Genomic DNA, 14,587 nt, shown 5'->3' with positions numbered 1-14,587 from the left:
AATACAATACAATTAAATTATGAGTAATGCTATTTAGACACACAACATTGACCACCTTAGCTGACCACCTTATGTGGCAACTGATGTGTCATGCCATGTCAATTAATGAATATTGCCATGAGGCTACTTACTAGAAACACTAGGGTTTTTTAATTGACATGGCAACATTCATTAATTGACTTGGCATGACATATCAATTCCCACATAAGATGGTCAGCTAAAGTGGTCAATGTTGTGTGTCTAAATAGCATTACTAAAAAAAAAAACAGAACCAAGGTGGTTGGTGTGAGTGGTTCGGCACTCTCATTCCTTAAGAGAGGTCAGGGGTTCGATCCCTGCTCTCGTACGGAGTCACCATTTTGGCCAACACTTTACCCCTTACGGGCCGACCCGGTGTGAGTGGGGATTAGTCTGGGTTGTGGTTAAGGTTTAAAGGTGCCACCCATAGTTGGGGCCCATCCAGGACCACCTCATGGTTCAGACCAAAAAACAAAAAAAAAAACAGAAACTTCGGTGTTTGTTTTGTTTTTTTTCAAAACACTCCATGTGAAACGACGTCGTTTTACTTCAAGTTTTTTTTTAAAACACTTCAATCGAAACGACGTCGTTTCATTACAATAAACCTAAAAAAAAAACACGCGAGTCGTCTTCCTCGCAGAGCCGCAGCCAATTTGCAGAGTCGCAAAATTTCTTCCGGCTTAGAGTGTCCAGATCTGGCGCGCCTTGCTCCGCCTCGCTCCTCCTTGCAACGCTTCCTCACGCCTTCCCCGCGCTAAACGTGCAACTCGCGAAACAGCCGACCGCCTCGGGCGATTTCCTGCCGCCTCGCTCCGACGCGCGCGAAGGCATGCCTTTGAAAACACTGGTTGTAGCTCATCCTGACGGTTTTGCTGCAAAAAGGATGAGAAAGCTTACCCAGAGGAGAGCAGTTGATTACACTAGCACTGTGGTGCGATATATGCAGGTGAAGTTGAATTGTTTGCATTATAGTTCGGTTTTTCTTTCTTTAAACCTTCCGTCAGTTATCATTTCAGCAAGTAATCATCCTCGAATCTTAACATTTTATGTTATCTAGCCCAGTGTATCTTTACATTTTGCTGAAATCCTACAATACGGGTCTTTTTTCTGCTTAAGGAAAGCTTTTAAGATGACCATGATTTATATATTTGTAGCTAATTAATTTCTGGGGTTGCTCTTGGTGCTCTTGGTTATAGTTGAATAAGTTCATACTGACTCTATTTTTTTTCCCTCTTAAAATCCTGTTTATAAAAAAAACAAGATTTAACTAATAAAATGGAAATTTACATCACTAACCTAATTGTGTTCCATGTCTCGATTCTTACATGTTGGTTTCGGGTTGACTACCATCTCACATGTGGTGTTCATGCTATCTTTTTCGGTATTCTAGTGGTGTAGATTAGACATGTCTTATAGACTTTAATGTTCTTATCTATCTTGATCTCGTATATTCATCAGAACTTCAGAAGTTATGATACTACATTTAAATATTGTATGTCAGGAATTCCTTGTTTTGTACCATTCCAATTCCTTATCATGTCCTTTTTCAAATGATACAAATAATATGATATCAAGAAGGATCCAAATCAGCGAAGTTCTTAAAATTTTGTGTTATTCTCATTTTTGATTTGGTCCAATTTGAAACTCATCCCTTCCAATTTTTGCTTTCCTCCAGAATGCTTATTGATAAATATACTATACTATATTGTCTAAATCAAATTTCTGATTCTCTTCTATCAAGATGCCTTGGTGATAGTTTTCTTCATCTAATCTAAACTCTAATGCTCCTAGTATGCTGCATGAGGATTAATCAAACAAATAGGAAATCAAGTGGTCGGTGAGCCATCGTTAGTTTTTCTTGCTTGGTCATAATATGTACTGTGTTCTCTTGACTTGTAGGTTTCTGTAAAGTTTTCTTATGTTTTCAATGCCTCTTGTGTTGTAACTCTGTACAGGAAGAAATTTCAAAATCTCCCCATAAAATGAATGCAGGCCACATGTTCGACAAAATGTTTCAGACATATGCAATTGAGGGTTCTGCTGACTATAACTGGATGCATGCCTGCATTTTATTTTTGAACAGGGCCTCATGAAGCTCAAAGGTGGCCCTGCCCCCTCTCTAGCAATAGTCGCAGCAGCAACATTTTCTTCTATGTCTTATGAAAAAAGGCTCGCTATTGCCAGAAAAGCTACCTCCCTCACTGCTCACCTCTGCGATAAGGTGCAAAAGGTCCTTGTGCAGTCAGACACTCATTCAAACTCAGAAAAAAGTCCGGTCGCAGCAGCTGATTTTAGTAGAGCTTCAGAAAGAATACAAGAATTTGCAGATCACTCCACGGTTGCTAATGCTGATGGTGATATCAATAGTGGCATTCATGAAATGAAATTGGCAGAAAACTTAGCCAATCTTGTAGAGGAGTCTTCTCATATGGATGAGAGAAGACCCAAGAGCCGAATGGAGCTCAAGAGGTCTCTTGAATTGCGCATAAAGAAGAGGGTGAAGGAACAATACGTCAATGGGAAGTTTCGAAACCTAATGGCAAAAGTCATTTCCAATCCAGAAACTCTTCAGGATGCTTATGATTGTATTAGACTCAACTCAAATATTAATATAGCATTCAATGATGATAATACCTATTTTGATTCTATTGCTAAAGAGCTGTGTTGTGGGAGTTTTGATGTTAATGCCAATACCTTCTCTATCTCAAAAAAGGGTGCAAGGGAAGAAGTTTTGGTACTTCCAAATATAAATCTGAGGGTCATTCAGGAAGCAATCAGAATTGTTTTGGAAGTTGTTTACAAACCCGATTTCTCTAAGATTTCACATGGTTATCGAAGTGGGAGGGGGCATTCTACAGCTCTGAAGTACATCAGCAAGGAGATTTCTAATCCTGATTGGTGGTTTACATTGCTCATAAATAAAAAGCTTGATGCTTGTATACTTGGTAAACTTATAACTGTGATGGAGGATAAAGTAGAAGACCCTAGCCTCTATGCTATGATCCAAAGCATGTTTAATGCCAATGTGCTCAACTTGGAGTTTGGTGGATTCCCAAAAGGTCATGGCCTTCCACAGGAGGGCGTATTGTCTCCTATATTAATGAATATTTATCTCAACCAATTTGACCATGAATTTTACAGATTGTCAATGAAATATGAAGCTCTCAGTCCAAGCTTACATTATGATCAAAAGCCCCAGTCTAAGCTGCGCAGCTGGTTTAGGAGACACCTGAAAGGTAATGATCGTGGCTGTGCCGGTGAAGAGAGTTTTAGCATAAGGGTCCATTCTTGTCGTTTCATGGATGAGATATTTTTTTCAGTGGCTGGTTCTAAGGATGCTGCTCTTGATTTCAAATCTGAGGTTCTAAATTACTTGCAGAAGTCTTTGCACTTGGATGTGGATGATCGAGCAGAGTTATTATCATGTCAAATGCCGCATGGGATCCACTTTTTGGGCACTTTAGTTAGAAGAAATGTAAGAGAAAGTCCAGCTACAAGAGCAGTCCACAAGTTGAAGGAAAAAGTTGCTTTATTTGGTTTACAAAAAGAAGAGGCCTGGAATGCTGGGACGGTTAGTATAGGAAAGAAATGGTTGGGTCATGGTCTGAAGAAGGTAAAGGAGTCGGAGATTGAGCATTTAGCTGACTGTAGGTCTGTTTTGAGCCAAATTTCCCATTTCCGTAAATCCGGTATGGAAACAGATCATTGGTACAAGCACTTGCTGAAGATATGGATGGAAGATGTCAAAGCCAAAGCAGCAGAGAGTGAGGATGCTATCCTGTCCAAGTATGTTGCAGAGCCAGCTCTACCCCAAGAACTAAGAAACTCCTTTTATGAATTTCAGAGACAGGTGAAAACGTATGTTTCTTCTGAGACCACTTCTACTCTTTCCCTTTTGCCAAGTGCTGCTTCTTCCACCGAATCTGTCATTATCACTGAGATAATTGCTCCTGTTAATGCCATTAAAAAGCGTCTCCTACGATATGGATTGACCACATCTGATGGTTATCCCCGCACATCCTCTTTGCTAATCTTACAAGATAATGACCAAATCATTGATTGGTTTTCGGGTATTGTTCGCCGTTGGCTTAGATGGTATGCTGAGTGTGATAACTTTAATGAGGTAAAGCTCTTGATTTCTAATATAGTTAGAAAATCTTGCATTCGCACTCTAGCAGCAAAGTATCGTGTGCATGAAACTGAGATAGCGAAACGTTTTGACACAGAACTAAGCAGAATTCCGTCTACCCAAGAAATAGAGCAAGAGATGGTAAATGAGACATCAGATGCTCAATCTTATGATAATGATGAGGCATTAACGTATGGAATTTCTTACAGTGGCTTATGTTTACTCTCTCTTGCAAGAATGGTAAGTGAGTCACGTCCTTGCAATTGTTTTGTAAATGGGTGTATGGCTCCAGCGCCAAGCGTTTATACTCTTCATGTAATGGAAAGGCAGAAGTTTCCAGGCTGGAAGACAGGGTTCTCAAGTTGTATTCATCCCAGCTTGAATAGACGGAGACTTGGGTTGTGCAAGCAACATTTAAAGGATTTGTATCTTGGTCATATATCACTTCAGTCCATCAATTTTGGGGTATGGAAATGACTGCATTCAATAAAATATATCTTATTGAGCTATGGATAATTTGGGTATTAAAGCTCATTGATTTTGAAGCTTTCAATGGAGGCTTGAAAGTGCCAAGATTTCTCTCAGATGGCTTTGTAGTGTGTATCTGAAAAATGATGTCTGAATGCTTGTTGAGCCATTTACACGAAAAAAAACATGGTAAGTTACTTATTTTGTGGACGTTATGATTTATACCGAGGCAAACATGGTTTAGTTGTCACTGAAATATGCATTTGTTCATTTTTCATAGTTTTGCTGAAAGGCTCTTATTTAATTTTTCGTCAATTAAATGTTTGTATGTTATATGAACTAGGATAGGTTTTCATGACCAAGTTCATATAACATACAAACATTAATACCATTCCTTTTGTTATGAACTCCAAAAGCAGTTTGTATAAATGTACTTGGTCATGAAAACCTATCCTACATAACAAAAGGAATGAGAAAAAAAGAATGTTAGAACGATGAGAAAAAAAAAAAAAAAAAAACTTGGTCATGAATGTACTTGGTCAAAAGCAGTATCATTTCTTTTCTCATAGGTTGTATACATGTACTTGGTCAATACATTAGAAACATCTTATTCTTCAGTTGCCTAACTTATAAGTAATTGAGTGTTTTTTTGGGGGTGTGTGAAGGGGTTTGATGAGTATTTTGGGATCACATTCCTTTGCAATTTGTGTGCTCCTATTACCATTCCTAATTGCTCAAACTATCTTCCTTTTGTTCCTTGACCAAAAAAAAAATCTTCCTTTTGTTTTGTTTAAAAAAAAAAATTACAAATATGGTTTTGCATAGAATTACTTAAAACAACAAAATATATATTTAATCAGATGTGATGATATGATTTACGTGGCATTAATTTTTCATGAATTAAAATTTTGATTTATTTTTCTCTCGCTTGGCGTAGGTTGTGACGCTTTCTCGTAGCTTTTCTTTGCATTAAATGAACCCATTTGTTTCTTCATCTGTCACTAAGAGGAGCATCCACACTTCACAACATCTTAAAATTTCTGTTAAGGTTTCAATTTTTATTATTATTTATTTTTAATACAATCGATATTGGGGGGAGGGGAATAGAATCTAGGGCTTTGGTTGTAGAGGTAAATGCATTTTACAGCTTCAGTTACAAGCGCCTTGCAAACGGTTTCAAAAACATTTGACTGAAGAGATTGGGTAAAAATTCTGTGAGGTTTTAAATAGATTCTCTCCAAAAATTTTGCACATTATTTTCTGTTCTTGTAAATTTGAGAAAATGAGAACGACCCACCACCAGCAGGATTGTGAATTGAAAGGTTTTAGTTCTCCAACACCCTTCTCTTTTCTCATTGTATGTCACATCACCAAAGTTCAAAAGGGTAAATAATACTACTCTGAACGATGACGCTGCATGTGAACTGTGAAAGTAGCTTGTTTTCATATCCTCAACCCAATCTGCCCGTAAAATGCATGCACATCTTCTGGTAAGCAGTTGGAATGCATCAGTATTTTGAAGCTACAAATTAAAGTGGGGAAATAGAAGGACATCGTCAAGATTTCATCGAATCAGAAAAAATGGGAAGAAGCATCCACCAATATTTTATGTAATATATTTCTTTCGATAAATTAATAATCAATCCATAATTTTTCAAGCTCCCACTGATCAGTAGTCTGTATTGAGGAGCTTATGACCAAATATATTAAACTAGCAAAGAATTGGGCCTCTTCCAGGTTTTAAATTCCCTCAATTCATAATACATATATATGCGTCTACATTTCATAATATAACATTACATTTTAGAAAAAAAAAACACTTGAAGTCCAGTACTTTAGAAAAACACTATGCTGTATTTTTAAGTTTAAAAATAATAACACACTGAGAACCAATTAGAAAGCAACAAGTGGCTAATTGAGGATTTTTTAGTTAGAACAAATTGGGCTAATTGGGAATCTTGGGTTGAAATCGAAATTGTGAGGTATAAGGAAAATCAAAAGGCCAAACTAAATTCAAATGAAATCAACAACTTACCAATATATTTTGTTGCTCTACCTTGATTACGTCTCCTTGCCATCCGAAGTCACAATACAGTTCTCACTCAATTGATTCAGGCTTCAATATAGCATCCAATCCGTGACCTTATACCTCGTAATTTCAATTTCAACCCAAGATTTTCCCTAATTTGTTAAACCCGTATAGCTAAATTCGTTGAGTTAGGAAGAAGATCAAACGTGCTACCTAAAAAATAAAAAAAATATAAGATGCACTTAGTGGAAGATAACGAAATGTCTATAAATTGTAAACTTTAGGAAACACAGTGATCAATTTGGTTAATTTTTTTTTCAGAGTGACCAAATTGAATTTTCGTGTAAAACCCATTGACCAAAAAGGTATTTAACCCTTTTTTCAAATATAAATATTGTAGTTGTAATTGAAGGAAACCTTGTGTTTTTAAAAGATCATTTGAACATACATGGAGAGCATAATCACTATTGTGGCAACGACAGCTTAAAGATTAAAATCATGAGTTCAAAAACAAATATTTTCCCATATCTCTAGGCCTAAAGGATTGAAGCACCTAGACTCTTCTACACACTACTAGAGAGAGAGAGAGAGAGAGAGAAAAAGAGAGAGAGAGAGAGGAAAAAAAAAACCCTTTATACCTTTGATGCAACTCAAGGTTGATCGCCCATGGAGGGCCTTCAACAAAAGATTCTCCAAAAGATAACCACACGAGTGCATGACCTCTAATTTCACACATATCAAATAAGAAAGAAGAGGAGGAGGAGATGAAGAACACAAGGAGGTGCACCTCCTAGTGTGGCCGACCATGGTGAGGGAAGAGTGATAGTGCCTCACTTGCCTCACTCAATCCCAAAAACTCAAAACCCTAAGATGACTCAAGGCTTGACTATGTATTTATAAGGTAGGGCACTTTAAGTTGGGTTTCCCATGACCCATATAACTTAATATAACCCATGTGATCAGTAATTTGGTTGTGTAACACACACACACACACACACACACATATATATATATATATATATATATATATATATATATATATATATATATGTGTGTGTAATTATTATTATTTTAATTCAAACGATAGTCTAACCTACATGGGATGGAGTTTCACACACACACACACAACCAAGATGGGCATGGAGGTTCGAACATTAGACCTCGGTAGTACAAGTAAATGCCTTATTCTACTGGACTAGACCCTAGTGGCTTGTGTGTAATTGTTTTAACACTTAATTTGAATCCTAGTTCTGTTGAACTCGTATAAATCGGATAGATATGATATCGCAATTATATAGGCAAAACGTAATGACAGAGTGGTTCACCCATAAATTCGGGGTACATCCACTGCTTTAATAGTTGTATATATGTGTAGAGAGTTGTATTACATTGGGATAAGCTTGAGAGCCTTAGTAAATAAGAAAGAGGAAGCTTGGGAGAGGAGAGAGTAATCAGCCCCCTTGCCTCTTATAGGCCTTTTCCAACTGACTTTGGCAGTGGGCCTGGGCATAGTGAGACCCTTGGGCCCGTAATGGTGAGGCCCAAATGCAATGTCGGCCTTGGCATAACTGTGCGTCAACAAGTTCAGTCCATTGAATATGATTTTTAGAAATTTAGTTAAATACCCATTCCTAGACATAAAACTATAAAAATACCCTATACTATTTAATGTATACAAACACACCCAAAATAAACCCAAAAATCAACAGCTGTATATTTTTTAATTTAATTATTAAGATGAAATTCCTTTATTACCCTTTTTAACATAAAATTGGAATTCTAATCGATCAAAACTCATTTCATGACCTCCAGTCTCTCATCTTCATCTTCAACCCCAATTTTCAGTTTTTGTTCAACCTCATCATTCTAAGCTTCGTCGGAGGGCTCGCCTGGGCCACCGACAATGATGCGTTGGAGAGGGTCTTTTCTCCGTTCGGTGAGATCATCGAATCGAAGGGCCACTTGACGCATGTTCTCTCTCTGCTACTTGATCTTCTGTTTCTCTATGTTACTTGATCTTTCTCTCCCAAAGATTGAAGATCGATCGATTCCTTTTCATTTTTGTTTATTATTGTGTATTTGTTTGATTATACTCTGACGTTTTGGTTTTGATGGACGGATCTGATTTGATTTGGTTTCTTTTTGTGTTTCCAGATCATCAACGACCGTGAGATCGGGAGGTCTAGGGGCTTCGGCTTCGGCTTCGGCTTCGTCACCTTCAGCAACGAGAAGGCCATGAGGGACGCAATCGAAGGCATGAACGACCAGAACCTCGACGATCGTAACACTGAGGCCTACATTATTCATTAAACTTCTAATGGTGTACTGCTGATTACGATTTGGGTTCCATTTTCATAAAATAAGTTGCTGGATAATTGGACTTGGTTGACATGATATTCTGAGCCTAAGGTTGAGCTCTCTTTCAAGTTATAGCATTTGAACTTAACTATCTTTGTGCTCTAATGTCTGGTCATAGAATCATGACTTTGTCGTATTTGCGTTTCAGGATATTATATATATATATATATATATATATATATATATGCCTTTGAAATTCATGGCTTGGGATCTATGGAGTTCATCATATGACTCTTGGGACCTACGGGATTCACCAGATCATAAAGGTTTCCCTAACTTCTCTTGCACCATGCTGGCTAGTTTTCATATTGAAGAAATACATTGTTGTAGATCTAATCTTAGGTACATGTGGCTGTAGAGTTTGTACTAATGTTAGCTCAACTGAATGCTTGCTTATCAGTTGCAACTGGGAGCACTTATCGCGCAGAATCTGGATGGGAGTGCGACTTCTACTTTGGTTGTGGTCGTGGTATAATATGTTTCTTTCTATCTCATTGGTGTCATTCCTTGTTTTCCCTGTTTGTGCTTTAATAGCCACACTGGTCTTTTCTTATGGTTATAGATCTGATGGAAGAAGATGCAATAAATGAGAAATGATGCATACAAGTGTTGGCTGCTGCTTAAAAGTATTGTTTATTATTGTTCATGTGGTCTCCATGTCATATCTAATTCAGTCCATCGCAGAATTGTAAATTCTGTTAAAACATCTAGGACTCTAAGGGAGAGACTGTTTCAAACTGCCTACAGTTCCAAGAAGCAATCCATAATGAGTGGTAATATACACTAATAACTTCACCTTCTCATAGGCTATTACTTAAGTCATGATGTTGTTAAATTTCTCTATGTTAAACAATTATTTCAGGTTCGAATGGATCACCAATATGGGACAGATTGGTGTTCAACAAAATGAAGGAAAAGCTTGGAGGACGAGTTCGTTTTATGGGATTCGGTGCTTCACCCTTGTCCCCTGATGTCATGGACTTCCTTAGAGTGTAAGTTGGCTATCTTATAGAATGCAATTTTAAAAAACTTTCATTTTTTTTTTCTCAAGTGTTAAGACCAATTAAATTTTTGCTGCATATGTAACGAAAATCGCAGGTGCTTTGGCTGTCAAGTAATTGAAGGATATGGTATGACAGAGACTTCTTGTGCCATGAGCATGATGGATGAGGTGACAACTTATCTGGCCACGTCGGGTCCCCTAATCCTGCCTGTTGTGAGTTTACCAGACTTATCATACACAAATGTATATAAGAATTTGCTGTTAGATAGCATATTATCTTATTCTAAGTGTCACATTTCAGATTCTTCAATGTTTATGGTATGTGGAGTGATGAAGGATCAATTATTTATGCAAATGAAGTGATTTAATTGATTTTGAGTGGTATGAAGTTGTACACTTTTATCATACCGATTATGCAAATGAAATGATTTAGTTGTTAACTTCCAATGACTGGTATGAACAGTATAACAGCAGTTCATACCTTGCAACTAAGTTGATTTCTATGACATGGTATTAACAGTGTACTTCTATGACATAATATTAATAGATTTTCAGTAACAAAGCATGCTCTATATTTTGCTCTTTATATACGGTTGTGCACTTGAAGTTTATGATATGCAGAATGTGAATTTTTACTAGGAATATAGTTCTATGACATAGTATTAACAGTGTATTTTTTTTTTCTTTCAGAGGTATTTTCTTTTGCCTTTGCGATTGTATCTGGTGAAACTGTAGACAATTGGAGATGGTTTCTTCAAAGGATATCGGATGTCTTGCTGGGATTTTTTGGGTTTTTTTTATATAAAATGATTTTTTTTTTGTGTGTATGAAATGGTATTAACAATGGTTTTTTTTGTATGAAATGGTATTAACAGTGGTTTTTTGTATGAAATTGTATTAATAATGTTCTGTTTGTATGAAATGGTATTAACAATGTCTTTTTGTATGAAATGGTATTAATAATGGTTTTTTTTTGTATGAAATGGTATTAACAATGTTTTTTTTTGTTATGAAATGGTATTAACAATTTGTTTCTATGAAATGGTATTAACAATATGTTTCTATAAAATGGTATTAACAATGTACTTCTATGATATGGTATTAACAATGTACTTCTATGACATGGTTTGCAGAGGTTCGATGGAGAAGGAAGGGTCGTGGGGACATGCCCTTGGTTTTCGTGTGTTTTTTTTTTAATACTTAAGTTTGGGGTTTTTTAAAAGTCTGAGTTGGGCTTGTTTTGGGTCTTTTGGTGATTTTTGTATTGGGCTTCTTTTAAGTTAGTTAGTGGCAGTCATGTAATTTATAAGAAATTCAACACTCATTTTGTATGTAGTAAATGATTTTTGGGTATGTTTCTAAAGTGCATTTCATGTAGGGTTTTTTTATAATTTGAGGCCCTATTTTGGGTATATTACTAAAGCTCCCTTTTCTTTTCTTGTTAGTTTGAGACAAACATGTTTGAATTGAATGGCTTCCTTTTCCCATGGAAATGACTGATATATCTTTTTTCAGTTAGTTTCGAATGGAACCTGCAACGGAGAAGACTAACAGAAGCTAAGATAAATCCTCTTCTCCAGAAGGATCACGGTATTTAACTATAGCTATTTTGACTCAATTGCTGATGCTACCTCACATTGCAGGTAACAGCCAATTGGCTCAATTAATCAAATTAGAAGGTGAGTACTTTTTTTTCTTGGTTTGCTTCATGTGGAACGACGAAAATCCAAAACATTCAACATAAATTTATACTCACAGTAATAATTCTTTAATCCCAGGATAATTTTTTTCGGCACTATATAATCTTTGCTTGTTTTTATTTCATTCAGAATGACAGGAGACAAGAATATACAAAAACATTGAACATCAACTAAAGTGCAGAACACAAAACATAGCAGGCACTACTAGGCAAAACAGAGCACTGCATCGAGAAGACAGAACGACTGGTTGGAAGCAAACTTGAAAAAGATCTGAGGCCATTGCAAATAATGTGATAGTGAACTACAAAAATGGAGTTTTATATTTTATTCATCTTCACACAAACTAATTACTTAGACTTTATATTTTTCAAATAATGTGATTGTGCTGAAATGGAAGATGGCATCCATTGCACAAACAAAAACAGTATGAAAACATTTTTCGGATAACGAAAACTGTTTCATTATAACGAAGCTAACTTCCTTACAATAATTCAGCTAGAATTTCGTAATCACCAGAGACCTGCTCCTGAACAAAATTGCCTTAAGGTCCCAGCTCAATTTTTGCCGAGCTTTGATAGACAAAAGGTCTAAGCTCTATTTTATCGATCTTATATGGACTAAAGGTCCCAGCTTAATTTGTGTCGAGCTCTTATGGACGAAAGGTCCAGGAAGGTCCAAGCTCAATTTTTGTAGAGCTGTAATGGACGAAAGGTCTAAGCTCCATGTGTATCGAGCTCACATGCACGAAAGGTCCAGTCTCCATTTTTATCAAGCTCATATGGATGAAAAGTCCAATCTCAATTTTCTCTGAGCTCTGATGGGCGAAAGGAACAAGCTCATTTTTGGCCAGCTCTGATGGACGAAAGGGCCCATCTCAATTTTTGTTAAGCTCTGATGGAAGAAAGGTCCAGGCTCCATGCTTATCGAGCTCATATGGATGAAAGGTCCAAGCTCAATTTCTGTCGAGCTCTGATGAACAAAAGGTCCAAGCTCAATTTATATGGAGCTCTGATGGAGGAAAGGTCCAAGCTCCTTGTTTCTCGAGCTAATATGGAATAAAGGTTAATGCTCCATTTTTATTGAGCTCATATGGACAAAAAGTCCAACCTCAATTTTCGTCAAACTTTGATGGACGAAAGGTACAAGCCCATTTTTTGGCGAGCTCTAATGGACAAAAGGTCAAAGTTCTATTTTTATCAAGCTCATATAGACGAAAGGTCCAAGCTCAATTTTTGTCAAGCGCATATGGGAAAAATGTCCCAGCTAAATTCTTGTCAAGCTCATATGGACGAGAGGTCCAGGCTCAAATTTTTATCGCGCCTTGATGGACAAAAGGTCCAAGCTCAATTTTGTCAAGCGCATATGGGAAAAATGTCCCATCTAAATTCTTGTCAAGCTCATATGGACGAGAGTTCCAAGCTCAAATTTTTATCGCACCTTGATGGACAAAAGATCCAACCTCAACTCACCAAGCTCATGCTTAGGTTGGTGATGGTACCCACATCAAATCGCTTCGCCAAGCTCGTGCTCAGGTCGGCATGAGACCCACCTCACCTCGTCAAGCTCATGCTCATGTTGTCAAATAACCAACCTTGTATCGCCAAGCTCATACTCAGCTTGGAATGGAACCAACATCAAATCACCAAGCTCATGCCCAGGTTGGCAAGGGACCAACCTCGAATTGCCAAGCTTTTAGGTTGGCAGGAGTCCTAGCCGAGTTGAGGCTCGGGTTGGCAAGAGTCTAACCTCAACATTTGTCGAGCTTAGGCTTAGATTGGTAAGAAAATCAACCACAAATTGCCAAGCTCAGCCTCATGTTGGTGGAAATCCGACCTCACGACGTGCTGAGCTTAGCCTCAAATTGGCGAAGATCCGACGTTGAGACTCATCAACCTTAATTAAGCTTCCTTCACTAATGTCATCATGATACATGGCATATATACCATTAGTCCATTTACACATCAAGTTATATTTCTCCTTTGCACGACAAATTATTACTTTCTTCGCTACAGCCCAAGTCCTTTTGCCACACTTGTTTTTTTTATGGAGATCTGGGGACTCTTCATGGTGCCGATGTGTTAGTTACTACAAAATTTATGATATGATTTAATATTGCTAGCTCGGCCAAATGATTAAAATGCAACTCCCCACACAGAACTTTCTTGTTTGGGGATTTAGGGGACTTCTTTTTATGAGGTAAAATACATCTAGACCAAGCTTGGCTAAAGCACGATGACAGAGTTGAGTTTAGCCCCATATGGTAGGGATGAGCTCAATGTTAGTGGTCGAGCTGGGCTCGAGCCTTATTGCCATATATTTTTCCACCTTGACCTAGTTGGGCTTGTTGACCCATTGGTCCATGGGCTTGGGCCCGGTGTGCCTGAGGTTGACATCAATTGAGTTTACGCAGTGTTCACTCAAAGGACTCCTAGTCTTAGAGAAGCTATGATATTTCGAGATCACCGAGACGCCTATCTAAATAGATTCCTAGTCTGAGGAGGACAAGGTTGTGTTGGAGTCCTAGTTCAAGGAGGGCTAGGTTGTTCTAGAGTTCTACTATGAGATGGACTAGGTGGTCTGAGATGATATAAAATACGGAGGAACTCTTTGTCAAAAGTATGCAATTATAAGCACCAGAATCTATTGTGCAATCTGCTTGCAAACACCCGACTGACTTAAGCGTTGGAGGGTCCTTGGTTGGCACCACACTGGTGTCGCCCACTGTTAGCTTTTATGTTTTGCAGGTTCTGGACGATGACTTGGTTGGTCACGCTAACCTAGACGGGAAGAATTGCCCGACCTCAGTCTCGAAGAGCTCATCTTCTGTTGAATCAATTTTAGGGATCAACAATACATAAAATCAAGAAGCAAAACACAAGTAT

General features: G+C 37.6%; 2 protein-coding genes and 1 long non-coding RNA gene across 15 annotated transcripts; 2 read left to right on the top strand and 1 right to left on the bottom strand.

Moving 5' to 3' along the window:
* Positions 1–633: 633 nt before the first annotated feature.
* LOC110770364 (Intron maturase, type II family protein) lies at positions 634–4,892 on the top strand. Of its 4 annotated transcripts, XM_088249457.1 has the most exons (3): positions 634–964; positions 2,102–4,141; positions 4,245–4,378. In XM_088249457.1, the coding sequence occupies exons 1-3, from the start codon at positions 848–850 to the stop codon at positions 4,248–4,250; spliced, it is 2,163 nt and encodes a 720-aa protein (XP_088105583.1). In that variant the 5' UTR covers positions 634–847; the 3' UTR covers positions 4,251–4,378. The 4 variants fall into 4 exon arrangements, with proteins under 4 accessions (XP_088105583.1, XP_021830183.1, XP_021830184.1 ...); XM_021974491.2 differs by having other exon boundaries at positions 2,102–4,892; XM_021974492.2 differs by having other exon boundaries at positions 1,974–4,892.
* Positions 4,893–5,938: 1,046 nt separating this feature from the next.
* On the bottom strand, positions 5,939–7,481 carry LOC148296332 (uncharacterized). The gene is made up of 2 exons (XR_015834037.1): positions 7,283–7,481; positions 5,939–6,137 (listed from the first exon to the last, which is right to left on the bottom strand). It is a non-coding gene; the product is annotated as an uncharacterized LOC148296332 (long non-coding RNA).
* Positions 7,482–8,435: 954 nt separating this feature from the next.
* Positions 8,436–12,080, top strand: LOC110771709 (long chain acyl-CoA synthetase 7, peroxisomal-like). 10 transcript variants are annotated; one of them, XM_088249408.1, is made up of 8 exons: positions 8,436–9,053; positions 9,151–9,268; positions 9,403–9,471; positions 9,565–9,628; positions 9,714–9,775; positions 9,865–9,994; positions 10,101–10,218; positions 11,139–12,052. In XM_088249408.1, exons 5-8 carry the CDS (start codon positions 9,769–9,771, stop codon positions 11,223–11,225), a joined length of 342 nt encoding a protein of 113 aa, XP_088105534.1. In that variant the 5' UTR covers positions 8,436–9,053; positions 9,151–9,268; positions 9,403–9,471; positions 9,565–9,628; positions 9,714–9,768; the 3' UTR covers positions 11,226–12,052. The 10 variants fall into 10 exon arrangements, 9 of the variants coding, with proteins under 9 accessions (XP_088105534.1, XP_088105529.1, XP_088105528.1 ...); XR_015834006.1 differs by having other exon boundaries at positions 8,437–9,053; positions 9,565–9,775; positions 11,521–11,684; positions 11,835–12,080; XM_088249403.1 differs by having other exon boundaries at positions 8,437–8,611; positions 8,799–9,053; positions 9,565–9,775; positions 11,139–11,440.
* The last annotated feature ends 2,507 nt before the right edge of the window (positions 12,081–14,587 follow it).

This window comes from Prunus avium, chromosome 2, assembly GCF_965620075.1.
Source record: "Prunus avium chromosome 2, drPruAviu1.hap1.1, whole genome shotgun sequence".
NCBI lineage: Eukaryota > Viridiplantae > Streptophyta > Magnoliopsida > Rosales > Rosaceae > Prunus > Prunus avium.
Note: the sequence above shows the minus strand (reverse complement) of the source record. Positions and strands in the feature narration are given on the sequence as shown.